At 45.7% G+C, this 12675-nt stretch overlaps 1 protein-coding gene across 1 annotated transcript in view; it reads left to right on the forward strand.

Annotated features, from left to right (window-relative positions):
* Positions 1-1743: 1743 nt before the first annotated feature.
* Positions 1744-12675, forward strand: part of snx27a (sorting nexin 27a) — a 38703-nt gene continuing 27771 nt past the window's right edge. The window contains exon 1 of the mRNA XM_061931360.1: positions 1744-1841. Within this exon, the coding sequence (XP_061787344.1) occupies positions 1804-1841 (38 nt within the window). The 5' untranslated portion in view covers positions 1744-1803. The remainder of the gene's footprint in view (positions 1842-12675) is intronic.

The raw sequence follows: 12675 nt of genomic DNA on the forward strand, positions 1-12675 counted from the left end.
ATGTCAGGTTCAAACACTGATGACATCTATTAAACAGACAAAGAAGCAAGGAATCAAACAGAGACCGAATTCGATTTAGCTCAATTGAGGAGAAATGTCTGGTCTGTACTCTTGTACAGTCTCCCACCACGCTCTGACGAAAGATTTTACGCCTCCTCTTTTATTTGGACTTTCCCTGATTACATGGCAACAGCTGTTTCTAAAGGAAGAGGGTCGTAAACAGCCGCTGCCTTTGGTCACAAAACAGTTCAAAGAAAAGGTGCCTGGAGGGGGGTCAGGCCCTGCTTCCTCTCCGCTTTGTAGATCTCGGGTCAAGATCAAATCTTCCTGTGGATTACAATACAATACAAGAAACCCACACCTCCATGTCGCTTCCCATCCTACACAGTGGAGTTTTACAAGCCTTTTGATTGGTAAGATCAAAGACAGCTTTTGTCCTCTTGCCGGGAAATCATTGAAACACAAAGTTTTGTGGTAACTTAGATACAATTTTTCTGACAGTGCAGGTAAATTTATGGAGTTTTGTTTCCAATGAAAATAGTTTTTAAATAAAAACGAGCAAATGCACCGAGAACGTGTTTTATTGTTCATGCTATGCCGCCATCTTATGGATGAGTTTGCTCACTGCAGGTGTCCTTCCATTTACGGGTAGTGCTAGCTACACATATGGAGTCTTCTTTCATCACTCCAAGCAACTGTTGCGTTTGGACCAGTTATTCCTCCCTGGGAATTCAAGTTGCTGGCCACTCCCAAGCTCTTTTATGACACTTAAAGCTGAGTAGAAGAACCACCAGAGACAGAATAGGTATTTTGTCATTTATTTCCAAAGCTTTGGAAATAGAATGAGACCAGTCCAGCATAGAACTTTCAATCGCGCAGCTAAGATGGTCTGATCTAAAATATGGAAACCTTCTCTTCTATAAAGTGTCTCTCGCTCCCCCCCTCGTTGTCTCTCTTTCCAGCCCAAACACATGCCCATTGTCCTCCTCAGCTGGGCACAGGAACAGATAAGGAAAAGGAGTATCTGTCCTCCTTACATTCCAAAGTCAAGGTTAGCACACAGTACTTGCAGACAACCAAAAGACCACAATTGGAAGAAGAACACTAGCTGTTTTGTAATATGACTATGAAAATAAAGAAGTAACACTTAAATACGGATATATGTAAATATCTGCCTCCGACACCACGGAGGCAGATATTTGTAAGATTGTAAGTTTTACACTATAACTAAAACAGACGTCACCGTGGAGTTATTGAGTCTGTTTAGCTGATTGGAGAGCTAGCTTCCGCAGCTAGTGGGTCCATGACAATGACTCCTGTTTTGTTGGATCAGCCGTTTTACTGCCGTGTTACAGACAACGTTTGGAAACAATTAAGGCATGTAAATAAACATTTACAGAATATTTATGTGTAAATAACTCATTTTACAACGTATATATCTGCGGCTTATAGTCCGGTGCGGCTAATATATGGGGGGGAAAATGTTGTAAAAAATGTTGTGGTTGCGGCTTATATCCCGGTGCGCTCTATAGGCTTGAAAATACGGTAGTTATTTGTATGAAATAGAGGTAGCACTGTCACGGCTGGTTACACCAGGCCGTGCCTTATTTGGAGTTTTTTAGTGTTTTTCCATGTTTAATGTTGAGTTCCTGTCCTGCACACTTATTTTGTAGTTCCACTTTCTTTTTGAGTGTCTTGCAGCAGCTTTATTTTGTCTCCCAGCGCACCTGTTTTGAGTTTAGTCGTCGCTATTTAAGTCCAGCTGGTGCGGCGGTCTTTGTTGGTGGATTGTTAACTGTGTGGATGCTGTTCAACGCTGTTCCCTTTTCTGCAGTTTCCAAGTAAGTTTGTTTTTGCATAGTCTTAGCTTTTTGTGCATTCCCTAATGCATTAAATATCTCATACCTGCACGCTGTCTCTTGCTACCTTCTGCATCTTAAATCATAATCTTCGCTATCCTGCGACCCAAGCGTCACAAGCATATTCTGACAGGCATATTTAGCCATCAAAAAATTATTAATTAATATTATTGTCGTAGTTCTTTGGTGCACACGCAACCTTTGTTTTTCGCTGAATTGCTATTTCCTCACAATTGTCTACGTCAGGGCTGTCAAACTCATTTTAGCTCAGGTGCCCCTTGGAGGAAAATCTATTTCCAAGTGGGCTGGACCGGAAGGATAACTTAAAAATAAAGAAAACTTCAGATTGTTTTCTTTGTTTTACTTTGGCCATTCTGAAAATGTACAAATCACAAATAATACTCTTGACAAAACACTTTAAGTTGGTCGGAATTGCTGAGGAAAAAAATGGTGCAGTTTCAAAAACACAACAAAGGACACAAACTTAGACTTTGTCTTAGTGTATCTTCATTCACACATTTAAAAAAAAACTTTAAGACCAATGTCTTGGAAAAACATATTACTCTTGAATCAACACAGTAGCTAATACTATGATCAATGTTATCAAAAACTAAATGTGGGATATAAATATAATGGAAGTATAATTATTTGTATATAGTATATAATTGGTGCAAAGGTTTTTATATACTGTATATATTTCACATGCCTTTACTGTGTATATAATTGAACAGTATTTATGTTGTGTAAAATGTGTATTTAAAATATGTTGTGAAAAGGAAATTGTATATTTTTTTTGGAAGCTCATCTCGTACTTGGCTATGTTTATAGGGTTAGGTTAGGCGCAATAAGTGTTCAACTTCAGCCTAAACCCTTTCGGTCTGCAACATTTTCTTATATATTTTTTAAATTTATGAATGTACAACTGTTTGTTTATGTAAAACTGTTTGTTTATTTTTTTGACCATTGACCGAAGAAATAATAAACTAAACTAAAGCCATTAAACTATAAGTCACAGCCTATCTGGGATTGAACAAAATAAATATCCTCGCACCTCCATAGGTTGATTGGCACCACTAAATTGGCACTAGTGTGTGAATGTTGTCTGTCTATATGTGTTGGCCCTGCGATGAGGTGGCAACTTGTCCAGGGTGTACCCCGCCCGAATGCAGCTGAAATAGGCTCCGCCACCCCGAAAGGGACAAGCGTTAGGAAATTGATGGATGGATGGATGGATAGATAGATAAAAACTCTTCTACAGGTATCAAATACCTCATTTGTCTTTCACCGTATTCATCGGCGGTCACTCGAACGAGTATGACGATCCTCCTGGTAGGGGTGTATCCCTCCATGGAGGATGCCTGTGCGTGACTTAGTTTAACGTGGGGAGACTGGTGCACAGACAGTCACCACACCATCCTTGACAGAATCGGGTCAGGGTCCAGTGGCATGGAGTCCAAGACGACTGGGGACCCTTTTCTGCTGCAGCCTTCTTCCGCCATCGCAGCCGTTGTGGTAGCTCTTAAATCTACCGTCTTCCGCCTGCTCCGCCGTTGAGGTCTTCCCCGTATCCCTGGCTAGGGGGCAGTCAGGTACTAGGCCTTTGCCAAGGGCCACCTGGGGTAACAGTAGTAAAGGGGTTAACCTCCTAGTGCCCCAAGACCCCATAGAGGAGCCTCCATTGCCGGATGCACTTTAACGTCATGCCCAGGACCCGTATTAACCTTGTGCTGACTCAACAAACCATTAAAAATGTAGGTAGAAACTATTCAAAGAGAGTTGAGCTACACTCTGCACATTTTGGGCCAATGAGGGTGCCAAAGGGGCGGTATAGCTCGGTTGGTAGAGCGGCCGTGCCAGCAACTTGAGGGTTGCAGGTTCGATCCCCGCTTCTGCCATCCTAGTCACTGCCGTTGTGTCCTTGGGCAAGACACTTTACCCACCTGCTCCCAGTGCCACCCACACTGGTTTAAATGTAACTTAGATATTGGGTTTCACTATGTAAAGCGCTTTGAGTCATTAGAGAAAAAGCGCTATATAAATATAATTCACTTCACTTCACTTCAAAGAACCATGTGTTCGAAGCAGAAGACGTAAAACGACAGGTTTTACGTTTCATTTGGATCCAGGGCGAGGAGTCGCAGCCATGCTTTTCTGTATTTACAAACCCTTTGCTTGCCCAACGGAATTGCTATTGCGACATCGAGTGGACACATTTGGAACAGCAGTTTCTTTCATTGAAAAACTTCAGCTCATTTTTGCACTAAGCAAATTCATCTCGCCGGCCAAGTAAAACAAATCTGTCTGCGGGCCGTACGTTTGACGCCCTTGGTCTACATACTTACTGTCCATTAATATACAATGGGAGCTTCCTCACACTGAAATTGTCTACATGCATACTGGTCAGAAGACACTAGGGAAGAAAACTACTTTAAAAGAATGACTTACTTGTTGTAACAAATTCAACTCTTTTTTTCTACACAAGGTAGCTAGCTCATTTCAATGGGTATTTAAATTCAAGAAAACGTTTAGCGCTGATGCGCATGCTCAGTAGCGTTAGGTGTCTTATTTTGACGGGAAGCTTTACCCTCTTTGCTGTTTTTTTCTTCCACAACCAGTCGGGTTGGACACCTGATCATATCATGGGCTTTTGTTAAAGTACCAGAGGAGTGGAAAAACAAGTTGACTTAATATGCTTAATTGTGTTTCACTGTATCCATGAAACCATATTCAATTGTATTTACAATCCGCAAAGTACTGTATGTGAAAATACCGTCTAAAACAGTGGTTCTTAACCTGGGTTCGATCGAACCCTAGGGGTTCGGTGAGTCGGCCTCAGGGGTTCGGCAGAGCCTCCGCCACGGAGGTAAAGACACATCCGACTTATCATGTAAATAAAAACTTCTCCCTATCAGCGTATTATGGATACCCCCAAACAATGTTCCCTCTAATTTTCCATCTGATTTGCAGGTTGTTTGATTGATCGATTGAAACTTTTACTAGCATATTGCAAAGGAAGAGAATGCATTGTATGAAACAGTACAGTTTACACAGTATCAATCAATCAATCAATCAATCAATGTTTATTTATATAGTCCTAAATCACAAGTGTCTCAAAGGGCTGCACAAGCCACAACCACATCCTCGGTACAGAGCCCACATAAGGGCAAGGAAAAACTCACCCCAGTGGGACGTCGATGTGAATGACTATGAGAAACCTTGGAGAGGACCGCATATGTAACCCCCCTCTCGGGGAGACCGAATGCAATGGATGTCGAGTGGGTCTGACATAATATTGTGAGAGTCCAGTCCATAGTGGATCCAACATAATAGTAAGAGTCCAGTACAGTACATATTCCGTACCATTGACCACTAAATGGTAACATCCGAATAAGTTTTTCAACTTGTTTAAGTCGGGGTCCACGTTAATCAATTCATGGTAATGTGTGTAAGGTGTGTAGTTTGTTTTGAGTTCATGCACTGTGTTGGTTTTGTTCTTTGAACAAGGTGATTTCCGTGCACGGTTCATTTTGTACACCAGTAAAAAAACATATAATTTTTTCTTGAATTTGAAAAATAAAAAACATTTTATTTTTCACTAAAGAAGGGTTCAGTGAATGCGCATATGAAACAGGTGGGGTTCGGTACCTCCAACGAGGTTAAGAAAATGCCACAATTTTTATTTTTCTCCCCAAGATGGCGCCGCTGTAGTGGATGCTGGTGGCAGGAGCTATGTGCTCTTGTATCATCCTTTGTGTTCCCGATGTTTCCCATCTTGTTTCCATGTGTTTTTGGGTTTTTTGATGCCTTTTGGTTCGGGATCCTTTGGGACTGTGCGACCAGGGGTGGCACTTTCATGACTTCTGCGGTGCTTTTTTGTGAACTTCTGGGAGCCTTTTGGCCATGGAGACCAGCTGCTGGGTCTCTGCCACACCAGAGTTTTTTTGGAGAGACTGGAGGAGATGCGGATGAAGAGACAGGGCTGCGGAGCTACGCGGAGTGCCGGGACGGACAGGCTTCACAGTGTCTTGGCTGAATGAGCATGTATCGGACACCTCAGTCTCCTTAGACGTATCCTCGCTCATCCACGCAGACTGGACACTGGCTGAGAGTTAGTGGGCGGCCGAGGGTGGAGTCGGCTCTCTTGGTTGTTTTGTTGGGTCTGCTCCTGTCTCTGGCCATGCTTCCCCCACCCCAGCAGACGATGGCATGGAACACCACAGAGGCCACCATAGTGTATATGTTTTTTTTTGTAGTTGTTTTACTTTTGTAGCTGTATGTAGAAATGGCTGGTTGCGTCATCTCTGCTCTTTTAATGTCTTTAATATCCTTTGTGTTCTTTGATGTTTGATGTTTCCCTCTTACACACATACTTATGTGTGCTATGGCTATGAAGTTGTTTTCCCTTGGCCTCAGTCTGGACCCACTCTCCAGGGGCCCAGGCTTAGACTTTATTTTTTATTTTTTTTCTCACTCCCCCCCAGCGTTGACCTGTTTCTCACCTTTTTTATAAGACCCGTCAGCGATCCTGTTCTGTTTCCCTGCAATGTTTATCTGCTCTTGAATGGGATTGTGCTGAAAATCTTAATGGGATTAATAAAGTATTTCTGATTCTGATTCTGATGCTGAAATTCAGTCAGCCATTTTGAATATTCCGCTCCGAACACCTTCGGTAATTTTCGTACATTCTACGTCACTGGAGTAACACTTCTGCACTCTGACCATGTTATCAGATCAGTCCTACTGGAAATAAGCAAACATTTGAAAGAGATACGCAGTTTATTATTCACAATCCTTATGTAAGACATGAACACGTATGCTTGGCTTTTTTATGCATTCGAAATCACGAATAAATCACCAACAATTGAGTCAACCGAACGAGGGTCCTCTGTTGCGCTCATTAAACTTTCTTTAAAACCATCCATCCATCCATCCATCCATCCATCTTCTTCCGCTTATCCGAGGTCGGGTCGCGGGGGCAGCAGCCTAAGCAGGGAAGCCCAGACTTCCCTCTCCCCAGCCACTTCGTCCAGCTCCTCCCGGTGGATCCCGAGGCGTTCCCAGGCCAGCCGGGAGACATAGTCTTCCCAACGTGTCCTGGGTCTTCCCCGTGGCCTCCTACCGGTCGGACGTGCCCGAAACACCTCCCGAGAGAGGCGTTCGGGTGGCATCCTGACCAGATGCCCGAACCACCTCATCTGGCTCCTCTCGATATGGAGGAGCAGCGGCTTTACTTTGAGCTCCCCCCGGATGGCAGAGCTTCTCACCCTATCTCTAAGGGAGAGCCCCGCCACCCGGCGGAGGAAACTCATTTCGGCCGCTTGTACCCGTGATCTTGTCCTTTCGGTCATGACCCAAAGCTCATGACCATAGGTGAGGATGGGAACGTAGATCGACCGGTAAATCGAGAGCTTTGCGTTCCGGCTCAGCTCCTTCTTCACCACAACGGATCGATACAGCGTCCGCATTACTGAAGATGCCGCACCGATCCGCCTGTCGATCTCACGATCCACTCTTCCCTCACTCGTGAACAAGACTCCGAGGTACTTGAACTCCTCCACTTGGGGCAAGATCTCCTCCCCAACCCGGAGATGGCACTCCACCCTTTTCCGGGCGAGAACCATGGACTCGGATTTGGAGGTGCTGATTCTCATCCCAGTCGCTTCACACTCGGCTGCGAACCGATCCAGTGAGAGCTGAAGATCTTGGCCAGATGAAGCCATCAGGACCACATCATCTGCAAAAAGCAGAGACCTAATCCTGCAGCCACCAAACCAGATACCCTCAACGCCCTGACTGCGCCTAGAAATTCTGTCCATAAAGGTTATGAACAGAATCGGTGACAAAGGGCAGCCCTGGCGGAGTCCAACCCTCACTGGAAACGTGTCCGACTTACTGCCGGCAATGCGGACCAAGCTCTGACACCGATTATACAGGGAGCGAACCGCCACAATAAGACAGTCCGTTACCCCATACTCTCTGAGCACTCCCCACAGGACTTCCCGGGGTACACGGTCGAATGCCTTCTCCAAGTCCACAAAGCACATGTAGACTGGTTGGGCAAACTCCCATGCACCCCCAAGGACCCTACCGAGAGTATAGAGCTGGTCCACAGTTCCACGACCAGGACGAAAACCACACTGTTCCTCCTGAATCCGAGGTTCGACTATCCGGCGTAGCCTCCTCTCCAGTACACCTGAATAGACCTTACCGGGAAGGCTGAGGAGTGTGATCCCACGATAGTTGGAACACACCCTCCGGTTCCCCTTCTTAAAGAGAGGAACCACCACCCCGGTCTGCCAATCCAGAGGTACCGCCCCCGATGTCCACGCGATGTTGCAGAGTCTTGTCAACCAAGACAGCCCCACAACATCCAGAGCCTTAAGGAACTCCGGGCGGATCTCATCCACCCCCGGGGCCTTGCCACCGAGGAGCTTTTTAACTACCTCGGCAACCTCAGCCCCAGAAATAGGAGAGCCCACCACAGATTCCCCAGGCCCTGCTTCCTCATAGGAAGACGTGCTGGTAGGATTGAGGAGGTCTTCGAAGTATTCTCTCCACCGATCCACAACATCCGCAGTCGAGGTCAACAGAGCACCATCCCCACCATACACGGTGTTGACACTGCACTGCTTCCCCTTCCTGAGGCGGCGGATGGTGGTCCAGAATTGCTTCGAAGCCGTCCGGAAGTCTTTTTCCATGGCCTCACCGAACTCCTCCCATGTCCGAGTTTTTGCCTCCGCGACCGCTGAAGCCGCACACCGCTTGGCCTGTCGGTACCTGTCTGCTGCGTCAGGAGTCCCATGAGCCAAAAGAACCCGATAGGACTCCTTCTTCAGCTTGACGGCATCCCTCACCGCCGGTGTCCACCAACGGGTTCTAGGATTACCGCCACGACAGGCACCAACTACCCTGCGGCCACAGCTCCAATCGGCCGCCCCGACAACAGAGGTACGGAACATCGTCCACTCGGACTCAATGTCCAGCGCCTCCCTCGTGACATGTTCAAAGTTCTTCCGGAGGTGGGAATTGAAACTCTCTCTGACAGGAGACTCTGCTAGACGTTCCCAGCAAACCCTCACAATGCGTTTGGGCCTGCCAGGTCTGTCCGGCATCCTCCCCCACCATCGCAGCCAACTCACCACCAGGTGGTGATCGGTAGAAAGCTCCGCCCCTCTCTTCACCCGAGTGTCCAAAACATGAGGCCGCAAATCCGATGACACAACTACAAAGTCGATCATGGAACTGCGGCCTAGGGTGTCCTGGTGCCAAGTGCACATATGGACACCCTTATGTTTGAACATGGTGTTTGTTATTGACAATCCGTGACGAGCACAAAAGTCCAATAACAAAACACCACTCGGGTTCAGATCCGGGCGGCCATTCTTCCCAATCACGCCTCTCCAGGTTTCACTGTCGTTGCCAACATGAGCGTTGAAGTCCCCCAGTAGAACGAGGGAATCACCCGGGGGAGCACTCTCCAGTACTCCCTCGAGTGAATCCAAAAAGGGTGGGTAATCTGAACTGCCGTTGGGCGCGTAAGCGCAAACAACAGTCAGGACCCGTCCCCCCACCCGAAGGCGGAGGGAGGCTACCCTCTCGTCCACCGGGTTGAACTCCAACGTGCAGGCTTTGAGCCGAGGGGAAACAAGAATTGCCACCCCAGCCCGTCGCCTCTCATTGCTGGCAACGCCAGAGTGGAAGAGAGTCCAGCCCCTGTCAAGAGAACTGGTTCCAGAGCCCTTGCTGTGCGTCGAAGTGAGTCCGACTATATCTAGCCGGAACTTCTCCACCTCACGCACTAGCTCAGGCTCCTTCCCCCCCAGCGAGGTGACGTTCCACGTCCCAAGAGCTAGCTTCTGTAGCCGAGGATCGGACCGCCAAGTGCCCTGCCTTCGGCTTCCGCCCAGCTCACATCGCACCCGACCTCTATGACCCCTGCTATGGGTGGTGAGCCCATTGGAGGGGGGACCCACGTTGCCTCTTCGGGCTGTGCCCGGCCGGGCCCCATGGGGACAGGCCCGGCCACCAGGCGCTCGCCATCGTGCCACACCTCCGGGCCTGGCTCCAGAGGAGGGCCCCGGTGACCCGCGTCCGGGCGAGGGAAATCTGGGTTCCTTGTTCGTGTTCTTCATAGAGGTCTTCGAGCTGCTCTTTGTCTGATCCCTCACCTAGGACCAGTTTGCCTTGGGAGACCCTACCAGGGGGCATAGAAGCCCCCGGACAACATAGCTCCTAGGATCATTGGGACACGCAAACTCCTCTACCACGTTAAGGTGGCAGCTCAGAGAGGAGTTCTTTAAAACCATTAACAATATTCTATTTACATGTCATGACCTGAATATTAACCAGATACAAGGGATATTGTTATTATAAACGCCAACGCAGACATACTATTTTTAGCGGCGCATTGATAGCAGTGAGCTAACTACTAGCTTACTCTGCTATTGTTGACACATTAAACTGGCGGCTGCTTCTGCTTCATCTCAAACTTGATAAAAGTATATTTTAGACTATAATTCATCCATCTCTCACCTGATAGTAGACAAATGTGGCCATGGACTGACAGGCTGGTCGACTTTTACTATTACAAACCCCGTTTCCATATGAGTTGGGAAATTGTGTTACAAGTAAATATAAACGGAATACAATGATTTGCAAGTCCTTTTCAACTCATATTCAATTGAATGCACTACAAAGACAAGATATTTGATGTTCAAACTCATACACTTCATTATTTTTTTGCAAAAAATAATTAACTTAGAATTTCATGGCTGCAACACGTGCCAAAGTAGTTGGGAAAGGGCATGTTCACCACTGTGTTACATGGCCTTTCCTTTTAACAACACTCAGTAAACGTTTGGGAACTGAGGAGACACATTTTTTAAGCTTCTCAGGTGGAATTCTTTCCCATTCTTGCTTGATGTACAGCTTAAGTTGTTCAACAGTCCGGGGGTCTCCGTTGTGGTATTTTAGGCTTCATAATGCGCCACACATTTTCAATGGGAGACAGGTCTGGACTACAGGCAGGCCAGTGTAGTACCCGCACTCTTTTACTATGAAGGCACGTTGATGTAACACGTGGCTTGGCATTGTCTTGCTGAAATAAGCAGGGGCGTCCATGGTAACGTTGCTTGGATGGCAACATATGTTGCTCCAAAACCTGTATGTACCTTTCAGCATTAATGGCGCCTTCACAGATGTGTAAGTTACCCATGTCTTGGGCACTAATACACCCCCATACCATCACAGATGCTGGCTTTTCAACTTTGCGCCTATAACAATCCGGATGGTTCTTTTCCTCTTTGGTCCGGAGGACACGACGTCCACAGTTTCCAAAAACAATTTGAAATATGGACTTGTCAGACCACAGAACACTTTTCCACTTTGTATCAGTCCATCTTAGATGAGCTCAGGCCCAGCGAAGCCGACGGCGTTTCTGGGTGTTGTTGATAAACGGTTTTCGCCTTGCATAGGAGAGTTTTAACTTGCACTTACAGATGTAGCGACCAACTGTAGTTACTGACAGTGGGTTTCTGAAGTGTTCCTGAGCCCATGTGGTGATATCCTTTACACACCGATGTCGCTTGTTGATCCAGTACAGCCTGAGGGATCAAAGGTCACGGCTTAGCTGCTTACGTGCAGTGATTTCTCCAGATTCTCTGAACCCTTTGATGATATTACGGACCGTAGATGGTGAATCCCTAAATTCCTTGCAATAGCTGGTTGAGAAAGGTTTTTCTTAAACTGTTCAACAATTTGCTCACGCATTTGTTGACAAAGTGGTGACCCTCGCCCCATCCTTGTTTGTGAATGACTGAGCATTTCATGGAATCTACTTTAATACCCAATCATGGCACCCACCTGTTCCCAATTTTCCTGTTCACCTGTGGGATGTTCCAAATAAGTGTTTGATGAGCATTCCTCAACTTTATCAGTATTTATTGCCACCTTTCCCAACTTCTTTGTCACGTGTTGCTGGCATCAAATTCTAAAGTTAATGATTATTTGCAACAACAAAAAAATGTTTATCAGTTTGAACATCAAATATGTTGTCTTTGTTGCGTATTCAACTGAATATGGGTTGAAAATGATTTTCAAATCATTGTATTCCGTTTATATTTACATCTAAAACAATTTCCCAACTCATATGGAAACGGGGTTTGTACGAGTTGGCAAAAAAGATACTAGTTACAGCAACTTTTTTTAGCCCTTCGTAAGGATTGTGATTGAATCTTCATCCAAACGGAATTATGTGAGCGTCCTGTTGGTTGGCATCCCAGCGAGAGTGGAAATATTACAGTAAGTGTTTTTTTTATTATGGTTAGTTTGTATGTTTAGCACCTCGCAATGCTGCAGATGCTATAGTGTTTCAACCGGCTTCTAAAACTTATTGCTCGTCCTCTTTGTGTTCGGGTTCAAAAATATAAGGTCTGTGATCATCATTTTTTTCCCAAAGTAATCGTTGTTGGCTCTCAAAAGGTCTGCTTGATATATATTGTGACTCGTTTACTCATTATTTCTCAAAATGGCTCGGTAATCTCTGTGACGTTGAGACTATTTTGATCATATCTATTTATTTGCAAACTATGGAAGTCTTTTGTTGTCATAAATCAGATATATGATAAAAGCTTGAACATAGAGGCAACTTATTTTTCCACTCTATTGTTACTTTAAAGATTTGAAGTTTTTTTTTCTTTCATTAAAATCCATCAGTTATAAAAGACGACATCATAAAGGTTATGATAGGAATATTTTTTCCTGTCAAAGTTCGATAAAAAGGCTGTTTGAATTTTTCAATTTTTAATTGGGTTTTGAC

Source organism: Nerophis lumbriciformis, linkage group LG37, assembly GCF_033978685.3.
Source record: "Nerophis lumbriciformis linkage group LG37, RoL_Nlum_v2.1, whole genome shotgun sequence".
Classification (NCBI taxonomy): domain Eukaryota; kingdom Metazoa; phylum Chordata; class Actinopteri; order Syngnathiformes; family Syngnathidae; genus Nerophis; species Nerophis lumbriciformis.